Here is a 15,578-nt window from a genome sequence, read left to right on the forward strand (position 1 = left end):
ACATAAGTAGTATCAAAGAAGGCTAAAATGCACTCACCTTTTGTACTTTTGTTCCACGGAAGTTCCACCATCAATTCTAAATAATTTCTGGTCAAAGCATATTCTGGCATTGATTGAGGCATCTTTTTTAATCTAAAAATTATTTGCATGAAAAACTGCATAAGAATATTCAGGAGATGGAAAGCACAAGATGAGATTTCCTTCCCTTCTACAAAGGTCCATTTCTGGCACACTGAAGTCCACAGCATTCCCTACTACACTGAAAACGTTAATGCTACAAAACAATGCCCTGCTCGTTTTTAAGATTGTAAATCACTGAATTAAAACAGCATGTTCATAATTAGCATAAAATAGCAGCATCCATTCTTAACAGGAATATTACATGGCTAATAATTAGAGGTGCAGTGATATACTGGTTGCATATCAGATCAGCACCGATGAAAGAAAAATTAACATTATTGGATATTGGGTTTTTTTTGGTCAGTTTAGCCGATAGTGCCGCTGATAAATATGATATACCTTCTGGCCGGGGCCCCACATGCGTGCACGTGGCCCAGAATGCAATCAGGCAGCATGGAGAACAGCACCCTGCAAGTAAATCTGCAGAGGGGAAGATGCGTTTTGGGGGGGGGGGGGGGGGGGGGTGTCAGATCAAGGCCCCTACAATGAGGGAGGGAGTGGGGCAGGGGCAGAGGCTGGGGATGGGGGCACTGCCCAGCCAGGGCAGTATACAGGACCCGGGGCCAGGGCAGGGTTGCTCTGTATGCTATCCAGCGCTTGAACTAAAACTCATTGGACAAGATTTAGTTTAGTTTCCGCCGCTGCCAATTTTAAGCACTGGGATGCTGTTCCCCACAGCTCTGCCCCAATCTCTGCCCCAGCCCCTGCCTCACTGCCTGCTCACCACCCTAGCTGGACAGCACCCCCAGCCCCTGCCCCACTCCCTCCCTCACTGTGGGGACCTCGATCTGCCCCCACCCCCACACTCCTTCCCTCCCCCACACCTGTTCCCCTCCAGACTTACCTGCAAGGAGCTGCTCTGTATGCTATCCAGCTGCATTCCTGTAAATCAGTTATTGGATCGGTATCAGCCAATATGACTGGTTAATAATCGGCTATCAGTATCGGCGAAGAAAATCTTTATTGGTGCACCCCTAAATATAATTTCTTTAAAAAAAATAAATAAGGCTAGATTTGTCTCACTGATGTAGGTATGCAAGTTTCACATGTTGCATATAACGTGTGTGCACAACACCTAAAGCACATTCCTAAATCAAAATGGATCATTATCTTTTCATGTATTACTTTACATGATTCACTTGAAAGAATATGACACTTATCTTCATTTAAGACCTTCCTATATCATACCCATCTTGGATTTGTTTTTTACTAACTGCAGTATTTCCTGACAGCCCTTCCATTGCTTTACTGCTCATTCTGTTGAATAATTTCTACCAGAAGCTGGTGTTAGTTCCCTGTGTTAGTTATAGAAAACTGTGCAAAACAGCACTTGGGCCTCCAATAACCAGATTATGTGTACAGGAGACCCTCGCCATTCGCAGGGGATACATTCCGGAAATGCCTGCAAATGGCAAAACCTGCGAATACTGACGGGGCTCCCTGTCAGACCCCACAGCTGCCACCTGCTCCCCCCATTTTTTACAGGGCTCCCCCACAGTGCCTGGGGACTGACCTCATTCCCCCCCGAATGCCGCCACGGCTGCTCTGAGCACTGCCGCAGCTGCCTCGGGCTGCAGAGAAGATGCCACCACCGCTGCCTCCCTCTCTGTCCCTGGGGTTCCCCCGCAGCGCCTGGAAACCAACCCTTCCCCGCACCTGAGCACCGTTGTGGCTGCCTCCAGGGGAGAAGATGCCGCCACCTCCCTCCACGTCCCCAGCGCTCTCCACCCGCCTCCCGGCTCTGCCCTCCCACACGAATATTTGAATCTGCAAATCTGGAGATCGTGAATAGCAAGGGTTTCCTGTATCTCTTTTTACTTATGAGTCTGTACAAAAAGTGTAAATGCAAGGAGGCAGCAGAGATTTAATTCCCTTGAAATATACCTCTAACATTTCTCACCTTATTTCTAGTTTGGTAATTTCAATACAGAGAAAAACTATGTCTCAGTTTGACCTGATGGTTAATACACTACACTGGAACTCAGGAGACCATGTCAGGAATGTATCTTTTGCCATCCTCAGGAGAACCTATCCAAAACTGGCCAAGTTCTAAGCCTTTGAAAACTACAGCTTGCCAATACTCAGCAGAAGATTTAATGTTAACAGCTCACGGCCCCAGACATTCCATCCTCACTCCATCCAGTTACAACTCTTATTTACCCAGATCATGTATATACCACCCCCACAGACCACCTAAACAGCCTCCAGCCTAGGCAACTGGGCTGTTCATAGTGTTGGGGGAGGAGAAGATGGAGTTGGCTGCAGCATGGCAGGTAGAGTTAGAAAGTAAGTGGCTATGAGGGGAAGGAAATGCCAAAATTAAAATTATCTTTGAACTCATAATTTGGCCCTTTTGTGAATACACATTCTGATAATCTCATTACATGATCATAACTATTGTCTCTCCAACAAGTCTTTTTGTGGTTATTCACTATTAACCAAAGATGGTATCAATGCTTTTTTTTTTTTTTAATAAAGCAACATTTTCTGTCATTCAACAGAACCTGCGTCATGCGATCAACACTAATTTCATGATAGCGTTCTTCCCCTTTATTTTAATCCTTTTAGCTATTCAGATCGTTTAGGTTACAGACGTATTTTGTATCATGGCGCCACAAAGGTCAAACTTTCCCTACTATATATTTAAAGACCGAGAATGTTATCCATTTTCAAAGGTATACGGAGGCTTAATGTTTGTACTGTAATGTTATACCCATTTCTAAACATCACATGCTTTCTTAATTGTGGGCACTCTAAAGAGATGAAATACCCAGGCATAAAAACAACTATTTCTCAAAATAAATCAGCAAAAAATAACATCACAAGAAAAAAAAATATATGGCAAGACTGGCTAATTTAAGTCTTAAAGTAAATTAAACAATTAAAAAAGGTGCTATTTTAGAGGCTTTATCACCTACCTCTTCATTTCTTTTAGACATACTTTAAGAGCTTGCTCTGACATACTGGATGTTCTAATTTTCTTTTCTAGCATGACAACATCATCATGATCTTCCTCTTCCTCCTCTTCCTCTGCAGCACCTGGAATGTGATTGAGCCTTCTAATAGGACGAATAGCTACAACCTAAGAAGCATAAGAGAGGTACACAGTTGCACCTCAATATCTTTTTGAAAAATCATACTATAAATTGAGGTTATGAGAAAGAAGCATAAACTACTGCAAGAAGTTATTTGATCCACGTTATAAAGAAAATCAGATCTGATTACAACTCATAAACTTACTCGATACATAATAGCATCTATTAAAATGAACAGACAGGTCCTTTTGAATCTATCTACAAAGTACACTAAGATTCCAGATGACAAGAAAGAAATCTGAAGGTACTGTTAAAATGCTTTTCAAATCTCTGTAGTACATTCTATAGTAATTACAAAGGTCTGACCTATACTGTTAGAATAAAGTAGGACATGACATAAAACTTTCAAGAAATACATGTCCCAGAATCAAAGGGGTGTACAGAAGGCGCATCTATACAACGCCCTACAGCAACGTAGTGGTGCACTACAGCGAAGTAGCAATCGTGCAGGTCCACATGCGATTGCCAGCTACACTGCCGCAGCAGAACGCTCCCCTGGTACTTCCAAAAGGAAGTACTAAAGCACGGTGACATGTAGACAGGCTCATAAAGTCCCAGCTAAAATAATAATTTGTTGTAAAATGTCTTCTTAGAATAAATAATAAGAGTTGAATAAAAATCAAACTCAAGAAAAAGAAACAGCTAAATGAAAACACAGGTTTTTCTTCTCTAATTACTTCTCTTTCTTAAGGAGCCACATTGAACTTGCATGTCCATGCAGCTTGCAAACTCTGGTTTGACCCCCTTCACCCTCTACTTCCCATGAAAGTAATTGCTCATCATTAGCAAATATACATGGCTGCATATATACCAAATTGTGATGTGATGTTTTGGCAACTGATGGATCTCAATTTGCTTCATGGATAAACCATTACAAATTTTAATTCTAACACTGAAACCCAACAAAGTCCATATTCTGAAAGAATCTTCAGTGTGAACTTGAAAGCTCTACTCAAATTTTTCACTTTTGTGTATGGGACAACACTCAACATGCAAAAAGAATTTACAAAAGTATTAATACCTTTGCTATCAATTTTTATTTGTAATGGATGTCAAAAAGTGAAAAATGTAGAAGTGTCACATTTTATTTAGCCATCTAGAAAACCATTAAAAATTGCCAACTTGTGTATGTTATGTAAGTCAGATGTTCATACAGGAGTATGAAAAATTACTCCCACGGATTAAACATGAATGACTGCAGGTTCATTTTTGGAGGCCACTTTTGAAAAATGACCTGACATTATTACATTTGAAAATCCTGTATTTAGAGGTTTGTTACCCTTTTATCATCATCCTGTTTGGGTTTTCTGGTTTTCTGAAGCAGCTTCAGACCTTCAATCTGTCGAACAAGCAATGGTATAGTCATCTTGAACCGTTCCTCCAAGCTAACAGCATCCAAAATCTAAAAGCATGGAATAAAAATGAAAATAGTTAGCAGCATTTCCCTGTATCATTTAAAGTTTAATTCCCAGCAAACAGTAACTTGCAGATGTCCTTTGGATTACTAATACATTTGATCAGAGTCAGGGCAGGTATTTTTCAAAACACAAAAACAAAACCTGCAAGAGTGCCCATTAACAGAAGAATGGAACACGCAGTATATGAAATGACTTCAGGGTTTGCATTTGATGTTAAACCAGAGCAAACGCAACTGGAAATATTCCAACCCAAGAACTGAAAGAAAACAGACTAAATATGAGAAGCAAAGGAAACCTTTGAAAACAGAAATAGCCCTGTTTCTAATTGAGATTAATGAATACGTAATACCTTGCTTTGTTTTAATGGCAGAGAAATGCACTTGCCTTAAAAGAACTTTCCAGAGTAAAGGTGGAGAAATGAGGGGGCCATAATGGCTAGTTTTCACTAGCCATTTGTATATAGCATTCATTACTGAGCTTCTCAGGTATTCGATAAAGGTTTGAAGTATATATAATACTTGCAGGACTGGCATCTAATACCCTCAGAAATGATACTGCTGTTAAGGAGCTGGGAAATTAAAAGCTAGTCTAAGCCTACTTCTCTTTCTAAATGCACCTCTTTATTCTAGGTGTGTCCCCTGCAGCATTCATTTCTCAATTATTAAGCTTGAGGGTACAACCCAGCCGTCTGAGAAAACTGTAGGATGATCTCCTCCAGTAATCCCACAAGCCCCAACTTGTGTCCCTGATTTTTCCTTTACTTGTGTATGTGTGTACACACACACACACACACACACACACACACACACACACACACACACACACACACACACACACACACACATCCCTTCACTTTCATACTGAATTCCAAATATGTTCATATGAATCACAACATTTAGACAAAGAATCTCTTATTAGGCAAATGAAACTTACTGTGGTTTCCTGCCAAGCAAGTGACAACTAATTTAGAAAAGGAAAAAAACCCCCCAGAGATTTACACCAACAGCTGAACAGCTAATGGTGGAGGCACTCTAGTCATCTATAACTCAAGTAAGTGTTATTCTGAAGTTATCTAATAATGCATTAAAATACAAGTACCAAATCCTTTACCCCCTCCTTGCAGGTTAAGAAGGCAATACCTGAAGCTTCTCTTGGTTGGTTGTGCGAATGATTGAAGTCAGTATATCAGGCAAAGCTTCTCTAGGCAAATTGTCTAAAAGTCGTCTCAGCTTAGCAACTGCAGGAACAGACATATCCAACATCTCAACCAACTATCAGGAAAACAAAAAACAAAAATCCCAACCATCAGTATTTTCCTTTACATGTCTATTTGATGGAAAAAAAAGATGTTCAGATTTCACTTAAGTAAATATTAAAAAAAAGATTAAGAAATAATTGCATCTCTGAAAGGAAAAGTTTTTATTACCTAGCAAAATAACTTCTTTTGCAGTCTGAAAACCCCCCAAGATATACTCATTTTCATTCCTAGGCCAGTCAAAACTTTTGGGGTTTTTGCCTTCTTTGAAACCAATGTTAAAATAGTATCAGTGTCCAAAGATTTCTGCAATCCCGATGTTTTGTTAAAAGGAAAAGGAAGGAGGCAAAAAAGTTTTCCATTCACATTGTAAAAGATTTTTCTGATCCAATAAAGTGTAAAAAGAACAACTCCTCTGAATTTGGATTTGTACATCCTTTTTGAGAAACAGAATTTCAATATAGTTTGGGGACTGAGCAAAAACAGATTTTTACTCACATCTGAACTGAACCAGTGTTCCCCTGAAATATGGTTCTACAGATTACCAAAAACAGTTATTATTTCTCTAATATTTGAAAGTATAGTACATATCACAGAACAGAGTCATCAGTCCATGTGCTACAGCCTTCCTTTTAAATGTTCTTGTCCTTACTCCTGTCTTCAATTCATCATGTCCACTCAGTTTTCCATTTTTTATCTTCAATAGAAGTTAGGTTGTCCAACTTCTCAGCAGCCAAGGGCCAGACAAAGTGTCTGATGGAGACCTGGAAGCCCCACACCCCAGGGGATGCCCCCCCCTACCTCCCCACCCCTAGTCCAGCTTCCCACCCACTGCATGTACAGCCCAGGCCAGCTCTCTCCCTCTCCCTTCTATCCCTGCTGCGTGCGCAGCCCAGACTAGCTTCCCCCTTGCCAATCCAGACAAACTACACATCCTCCACCCCCACACAATCTGGCCCTGCTCCCTCCCATGCCATACACATCCCAGCCCTCCCTAACCCATGCACAGCATCCCCACACCTCTCCCTGCCACCCACATTGTGCAGGCAGCCCACCTGAGCATGCAGCACAGGCAGCCTGGCTCCCATTCCTGAGCATGCAGCCCAGCATCCTTCCACTACACATGCAGCATGGACAGTAGGGCTGTGCGAAACTTCACTGTGTGTTTTGTTTCAAAGCTGTTTGGATGTGTTTCAAGCTTGAAACAGAGAAATCAAAACGAAACAAAAAGCTTCAAAACAGCTTTGAAACGAAATGAGGGTACTTGAAACATTTTGAAAGTTTCAATACCTTTCAAGTGTCAAAGCAGCCCAGTGGCAGGAGGCAGGGGAGAACCAGGGCTGTGCTCCATGGGGCTCCACAGCCCCATGGAGCGCAGCCCAGAGACGGGCAGAGCCAGGGCTGTGCTTGGATTGGCTCTGCCACCCCCATTGAGCTCAGCCCGGTGGCGGGAGGTGGGCAGAACCAGAGCTGTGCTCCATCTTCCACCGCCAAGCTGAGCTCCGTGGGGCTGCATGGGGCTCCCCCCTGCCTCCCACCACCAGACTGGATGACAGGAGGCTGTCATTGCTGCCTGGGGCCAGCAGCAACATCAGTCTTCCCTGGTGCTGGGTGCGGGCTCCGCCCAGCGCCGGTCCCAGCCAGCAGCAGCAGCCTCATGTCATCTGACAAAAATCCGGGGGCCTGCACCCCCGGGACGAGTCCAGCACAGCCCCACAAGCCTCCCAGGGGTGTGGGCCCCCAGATCTGTGCCGGATGCCAGGAGGCTGCCATTGCTAGCAAGTGTCATGAGTTTTGCTTTTTGAAGTTTGAGGTGGTTTCCAAGAAACCTCTGCATCTATCTCCTTGAAACTTGGCAGGCTTCATGCCCTCAGAAGGGGCTACTATCCCTGCAATATAAATCCAAATCAGGCAAGAAATGACAAAGTTTTAGGCATTTTCATGATTTCCCATTATAGCCTATGGGAGAAACGTTAAGACACGTCAAAACAAAGAAACAGTTTCAATTAAATGAAACTGGACAGTGCTTCAAAATGAAACCAAACGTCGAAACACTGTCCCTTCAAAATGGTGAAACAGATGTCAAAATGAAACAATGATTGTTTTGCACAGCCCGCCCCCCCCACCCGTGCCTCTTTGCCCTCAGGAGCAGAGGCAGGAAGCAGAAGCCAGAGGAAGGCAGCCTGGCAACCTGGCCACTGCCACAAGTGCAATGGCTGGAGTGGCAGTTGGGCAGGAGCCCAGAAGCCTCAAATGGACCCCACCATGGGTCACTTGTGGCCCATGGGCCACCAGTTGGACAGTCCCAGATTACATTACAATGACACATACCACAGAAAGCAATTAATCAACTGAAAATACTTTCAGTACTATGTGTCTGGAGGACTGAAAGGTGGTCTTGATTGGGGTAACCCTCAGTTTCTTCACCCTACAAGCCCAGGAGAATGGAGTCAACAGAACACTCTTCTGTTAGCCACTCAATACTGTTACAGAATGGCCTGAAGGAGCTATCACAGACCATTATGAGAAAGAGCCAGGGGAATAACAGGATCAAAAGGTCTGCTCCAACATATATTTGTTTAGCAGTGCTTGAGGCAAAGTTCACAAAGCGTGGCACATGTAAAAAATGTCTTTCAAAGCAGGCCTGGTATCTACTTACCAGCTTTAAATGTCTAAATCCAGACTCACTACTGAAAAGGAACACACCCCCACAATTCTTCTGTTTCCGGCAGAGGAAGAATTATTTCAAACAGCATTTCCAGTGCACCTCACAGGGACACTGCAAGCTGGGAGACAAAGTTAAGCCTTTGTCTTCTATCTAATTCTGTGAAAAATTCTAAAATACCCCATTTGGTTACTTTGTGGGTCAAAGTCTTTTTAGTTTTCTCCTTCAGCAAATCTACTCAGGATGACTTCTTACCTTTTAATCAGAATTCGTCACACTCCACCACTCACTCCATTAAAATCCCTCAATGGCTATTTCCTCAGCCCTCACAAAAGTGAAGTTAAAACATGACCACATAAATCAAAGGTGGCCAAAGTCCAGCCCATGGGCTGAATCAGGCCCAAGTGGGACTCCATTCCCCAGCAGTCCCTTCCTTTGTCACTGTAGCCAGTTTCCATGGAGACCCCAAGAGTGGGGGAGCTGTAACAGCATGGGTTTCCATGAAGACCAGCCCCAGCAGCACTGGCAGAGCACACGGCTGGGCAGGGGAGCTGTTCTGGAGCTGGAAACTTGTAGTGGTGACAGTGTGGTCCAGAACTGGGGCAGAGCAGAGATCTGCTGCCCGCATGCCCCAAGCACGGGCATGCAAGCAACAGATCACAGCTCTGCCCTGGCTCCGGACTATGCTGTCACCACTGCAAGATCCCAGCCCTAGCCCTGGAGCAGCTCCCTGCCCAGCTGCATGCCTTGCCAGTGGTGCTGGGGCTCATCTCCATGCAAACCCTGGGTGCACACTGTCACAGCTCCACAGCTCCTGGGGTCTCCATGGAAACCAGCCTCAGCAACCCAGGCAAGGGCTGCTGCAAAACAGAGTCCGGCTGCTGACCAGATCCACCATTTTGCACCCCGCCCCCCCAATATAAATACTACCAGCAGGGATACCTGTACAAATTAGGCCTTTCAGTGGGTTTGCAATGTTGCCAGTAATTTGAAGACAATGGGATCATGTGGTCGCAAGCAGAAGCATAGTTTGCTCTGCAGATCCAGCATTACTGCCATCATGCAAGGAGATCAAAGAACTCAGCTTGACTCTTAGGGTACGTCTACACAGCTCGATGCAGTGCAGGACAAAGCTAAACCAAGCTAGATGGAAATATGCGCTCTCAAATATTGAGTTTCTGTGGCACAAAGCCACACCATCCAGCCATACCAAGCTCAGTGATGGCTTTGGAAATGGACACAACATAGCTGCATTAGCACACTGTTACATATGAGCTAACAGGCCAGTGGTTTACAACCCATGCTCTACAGACCCCTGAGGGTCCACAGACTATGTCTAAGGGGTCTGCAAAAGATGACTATAACCACTCAAAAGTATGTGAATACCCACGGTTACAACTCAAAGGGGTCTTCACCTCCATTCAAAATGTTTTGGGGACTGCAAATGAAAAAAGATTCAAACCACTATGCCTGGCCTTTTTCAGTACTCCACTAGCCCAGAGGATCTACACTGTGCTGCCTTTTGCCTCACAGACAAACTCTTGGAGCCAGACGAGCTTTGAAGACGGAAGAAAGGAAAGCTTTTACTTACAAACTGAGAAAGTCAAATGGGAGAATCTAGACAGGAGCCAAATCCTGCTAGGCCGTTTCCACGTTCCCTTTTGCCTTACAAACATGCTACCAGGCTACTTCCTCCCACCTCTGACCTGCCCAAACCCACTGCTTCAACAAAGCTCCCTCACCCATGTGCTGACCACACAAGACAGTCAGCAATGGGAAAGTGCCAGCTGGCTGGCAATACCTGCTTGGCCAAGGACACCCGGATCCTGCAACCAGTTCAGGGAACGCAACAAGCCGTGGCCCCAGTTCAGGGAACATCCAAAAACCTCTGGCTCTGCAGCAAGGCCAGGAGGCAAACAGCAGCACCCACAGCTAGAGGAGACACAGGCGAAGGCGGCTAACCTGCACGGCGTACTTGTAGAACTGCTCCGACAGCTCGCCCAGGTCCTCCTCCGCCTGGGGCCGGCGGGTGAAGTTCTCCAGCCGGTCCAGCTGCTCCACCTCGGCCACCGGGTACGGCTTCTCCTTCAGCAGCTGCAGGATCTGGAAGCGGCAGAGGCCAGTGACCAGCAGCGTGTAGTGCGGCTTGGGCCAGTTGCTGCCGACCACCTGCACGGCCAGCGCCGCCGTCCCGATCCTGGGGGGGGGGGCAGCAAGTCACGCACCGGCGCGGCGCCCCCCGGACCCCCCCGCTCCCATCCCCCCCCCGCGGGTCTCCCCTCCCAGGAACCGCCGGGCCGGGCCGGGCCGGGCCGGGCCCCACCTGTGCAGCGAGGGCAGGTCGTCGCCATCGCTGGCCGGGTCGCTGGTGTTGGGGATGACGCCGATGATGGTGCTCTTCAGCGACGTGCCCTTGAGCAGGCGGCTGCGCACCAGCTGCATGTTCCGCGGCGAGTCCACGCTGGTGCGCATGGTGGAGCCGGGCAGCAGCACGCCCTCGTGCGTGAGCAGCAGCGGCAGGCGGCTCGGGATCTGGATGGCGCTGCTGGACGCCATACCGCCCCGGCCGGCCACTGTCCGCCGCACCCCGCCCGCTACGGGCCGCCGCCCGGGACAATCCGCCTCGCCGCGCCCCCTGCCGGCCGCTTGGGGAGGGGCCACGTGACCGGTAGCGGCGTTTCACCCCTGTGCACTGGGCGGTCAGTCTTGGCAAAGCTGCTGAAGGGGACGATGGTGTTTAAGGCTGCATTTCGGAGCCGTGCTGGTCTGAGACTAAAGGAAATGCAGAATTCTAAAACTCTCGTTCCAGAGATGGTACCTTTTCTTAGAACAAATAACAAATCAAAAAAAAAGAAAAAGATTTCTTTGCAAGCTGTTGGGCACATGCGCCCATTTTGGAGCAGCTCATTGGTGCAGCCTAGACAAAGCCCAAGTCGTTCTCAGAGACCTAATCAACTTTTGGGTGTTTTTTTTAAATTATTTAAATGTTCTATATTCCAAGCCAAATTAGCCAAAAACAAATTCCCAACCCATGAGTCAGTCCAGAACCACAGGTGGCCCTACTACCAGCAAACATCCTCCAGATGTTTCCAGAACCTTTGGTGGGAGTCCTACTTGCAGGCCCAAGCCCAGAGGCTTGGAGATCAAATGCCCCCAAGTTTTGCATGCCCTCAGCCATAAGGCCCAGGAGCAAGCTAGGGAGGAGTCTCCCCTTTCCATAAAGTGAGCATAAAGCCAAGACCTTCCCACTCCAGCAGCTATATATATTACCTTGGCAGGTACTATCCCCATGCCAGGAGAGCAGTCCTCCCTGGGTGCAATGAGGAAAACAATCTTAGTGATCACAGTGTTTCCCTTGCCAGGTAAACTTAGGACTATGCTTGATCTGAGTCCGCAAGAGGCTGAAACCAACTTTTGGGTTTCCTGCCAGTATTTTCTTATGACTGCTTGCCTCCAAATAAAAAAATGCTTTAACTTTGATAACCCAGTTCTCACTCACTCATTGCAGGTTTATAGTGAGCAATATAAAGTAAATGAGACTGCTTGTTTGCATGCTTAGTTGCATGCTTTTTTGCATATTTTTCTGCGTATGAGTTTTTCAGCAAATACAATTTTTTATTTCCAATACAAAAATTTCATATTTAAGACCTGGTAACACTGCAGATGACTGCCCGCACCCCCAAGGTTGAGCAGGCCCACAGCCCAGCTGCCCAGCAGAGCGGCAGGCATTGCAGCGCTACATCACTAGGAATGGTGCACATAGCCAGTGCACAAGCCCGAGGTAGTGATGCTGCACTGGGTCAGTGCAGGGGGCAGGGGTGCTGGGGCAGGCAGGGCCTGGACACTTCACTCTCTGGACTTGAACAAGGCAGAGCTTTCACATAAAGCCCCAGCAGGACTTGTCCAAAGCCTCCTCCAGGCAGCAAGGTCCTGGGGGAGAGGGGACCTTGGCTTCTGGGTTCTAGCCTGGGTCCCCCCTGGAAGTGCCATGAGCCCTGACCGGTCACTACACCTGCCTGGGCCCGTCGCCTTCCCCTCACACTGCCTGGCCGCGCACCCTGAGCTCAGGCTGGCCCTGCATCCCACTCACGTGGCAGCAGCAGGACCTGGGTTGGCCTGCATTCAACCTAGTGAAGGAGTGTGGGGCTGAATTGGAGCGTCATCCATGCTGCCTTGTCTCTTATGCTCCTAGGAGCCCAGCCAGTTATCCCCACTTCAAGGTTTTGCAATTCAGCGGTGGCCTGTCTGCCCCTTGGCTGCTGTGAGCTGCTCTGTTTAAGTTTTGATGGTGTTGCCTGCTTTTGCCTGGCCATGAGTGTGCACACCCCAGCGTAACTGCCCACACAGGTCTTCTCCCAGGCTTGGGTCCTCAGAAAAGGTTTCTTGCCCCCTGGTGCTCCATCATTCACAGTAGAATTAAGGAGGAATGTGCTACTGGGAAGAAAAAGAAATGGTGCGTTGGCATTGTCAATAATACTACAACCGTGCGGGGGAAAACACTGCAGAATTAAGTTCTTCGTTTTCCATGTTTGAATAGGTGGGTGCAGCACTAATGCTTGCCAACTGCTGCTCCTCTTGAAGCACCCTTTTGACTGTTGCTATGGCTACCTCAACCACCAGATGTCAGGCCAGCCTTAACAATGAACACATAATGTCTCCATTAAAGAGGCAAGAGGGGACTATACATTTAAAGCTTACGGCGAGGGGGCAAAGTGCGTAGGAATAAGTTATTGTCACTAGTTAAATGTGATGATTAGTAGCATAGGGGCCAATTTTTATTTTTGCTGGGGGGGCCTAAGATGATGCCCCTCCTTCTCCTCCTGGTGGCATGGCCGGAGCAGAGTCGAGCAGAGCCCGTGAGAAGGCAGGAGTGGATGCAGGCTGTCCTCTGCGGCATTGGGCCCCCGGCCCTGGTGTCCTCCCCGCAGGAGCCCCACGCTGGCTGCACAGCCGTGGCCAGGCACTGCCTACCTTCCTGGCAGCAGCAGAGGGCACAACCCCACATTGCTGCCAGGCGGGTGGGGGGGCCATGGCAGTGCGGCTGGCGCAGGGCTCCTCGGAGGAGGGTAGCAGGGAGCCCCAAACCCACAAACGGGCAGCACACATCTGTCCCCACCCCATGCACAAATCTGAAAGACACATGCCCCCCATTCCCCCTTCCCCAGAAATGTGCGCAGTGGCAGGGAGGCACCCCAAACAAGCCACTCATGGCTCTGTCCTGCTACCAGCCCTGGGCCCCATGCATCGCCCTGGCTGGGCAGCGTTCCCTAACCCCTACCCCACTCCCTCCCTAATCATGGGGGCCTTGATCTGCTCCACCGCCCCATAGACTTACTTGCAGGCAGCTGGGGTAGCTGTTCTCCACCACTGCCTGGGGCTGTATTCCTGGCCATGCGCATGTGCACATGCACACACATGGTGCCTCCTGTGTCCCACTCCCCACAACCTCTTGCAGGCTGGAAGTCATAGAATCATAGAATCATAGAAGTAGGGTCGGAAGGGACCTTGTAGATCTTCAAATCCAACCCCCTGCCTGGGCAAGAGGGAAACTGGGCTCAAATGACCCCAGCCAGGTAGGCATCGAGCCGCTTCTTAAAGACCCCCAGGGTAGGAGCCAGCTCCACTTCCCTTGGAAGTTGATTCCAGATCCTAGCCGCCCTAACCGTGAAGTAGTTCTTACGGATGTCTAATCTAAACCTACTCTCCAACAACTTGTGGCCGTTATTCCTTGTTATCCCGCGGGGTGCCAGGGGAAACAAGGTCTCCCCCAAACCCTTCTGGTCCCCCCTAGTGAGTTTATAGATGGTCACAAGGTCCCTCCTCAGCCTTCTCTTGTGAAGGCTGAACAGGTTCAGGTCCCTCAGCCTCTCATTGTAGGGTCTGCCCTGCTGTCCCCAGATCATGCGGGTGGCCCTCCTCTGGACCCTCTCAATGTTGTCCACATCCCTCTTGAAGTGGGGTGCCCAGAACTGGACACAGTACTTCAGCTGTGGCCTGACCAGTGTCACGTAGAGCGGGGGAATCACCTCCTTGGCCCTACTTGAGATGCACCTGTGGATGCACAATAGGGTCCGGTTAGCCCTGCCGTGACCTCGCATTGTCGGCCCATGTTCATCTTGGAGTTAATGATGACTCCAAGATCCCTTTCTGCCTCCGTGCTCTCAAGAAGGGAGTTTCCCATCTTACAAGTGTGCTGCCATTTACTACTGCCCAAGTGCAGTACCCTGCACTTGTCCGTATTGAAACGCATCCTGTTTTCGTTAGCCCACCCTTGCAACCTATCCAGGTCTTGCTGCAGTCTTTCCCTCTCTACTAGGGAGGAATAGGACCCCTGCTAAATGGGCAGAAACAATTGGTGATGGACAGGGGGGACAAGGCTGAACTCCTCAACGAGTTCTTTGCCTCAGTGTTCCTAAGCGAGGGACACAAAAAGTCTCTCACTGGGGTTGTAGAGAGGCAGCAGCAAGGCGCCAGACTTCCATGCGTAGACTCTGATATGGTGCAGAGTCACTTGGAAGAACTGGATGCCTTTAAGTCGGCAGGCCCGGATGAGCTCCATCCGAGGGTGCTGAAGGCACTGGCCGACATCATTGCAGAGCCACTGGCGGGAATATTCGAACGCTCGTGGCGCACGGGCCAAGTGCCGGAGGACTGGAAAAGGGCCAACGTGGTCCCCATTTTCAAAAAGGGGAGGAAGGAGGACCCAGGCAACTATAGGCCAGTCAGTCTCACCTCCATCCTTGGCAAAGTCTTTGAAAAAATTATCAAGGCTCACATTTGTGAGAGCCCGGCAGCACAAATTATGCTGAGGGGAAACCAGCACGGGTTCGTGGCAGGCAGATCGTGCCTGACCAATCTAGTCTCTTTTTATGACCAGATTATGAAACGCCTGGACACAGGAGGAGGGGTGGATGTCGTATACTTAGACTTCAGGAAGGCCTTCGATACGGTATCCCACACCATAC

General features: G+C 48.1%; 1 protein-coding gene across 1 annotated transcript in view; it reads right to left on the minus strand.

The window, feature by feature from the left end:
• Positions 1-11,209, minus strand: part of LONP2 (lon peptidase 2, peroxisomal) — a 77,534-nt gene extending 66,325 nt beyond the window's left edge. Inside the window, exons 1-6 of the mRNA XM_006262185.4 lie at positions 10,937-11,209; positions 10,576-10,810; positions 5,833-5,964; positions 4,555-4,677; positions 3,099-3,262; positions 38-132 (exon numbers count right to left, since the gene is read on the minus strand). Of these exons, the coding sequence (XP_006262247.1) occupies positions 38-132; positions 3,099-3,262; positions 4,555-4,677; positions 5,833-5,964; positions 10,576-10,810; positions 10,937-11,169 (982 nt within the window). The 5' untranslated portion in view covers positions 11,170-11,209. The remainder of the gene's footprint in view (positions 1-37; positions 133-3,098; positions 3,263-4,554; positions 4,678-5,832; positions 5,965-10,575; positions 10,811-10,936) is intronic.
• Positions 11,210-15,578: the final 4,369 nt, after the last annotated feature.

Source organism: Alligator mississippiensis, chromosome 10 (assembly GCF_030867095.1).
Source record: "Alligator mississippiensis isolate rAllMis1 chromosome 10, rAllMis1, whole genome shotgun sequence".
NCBI lineage: Eukaryota > Metazoa > Chordata > Crocodylia > Alligatoridae > Alligator > Alligator mississippiensis.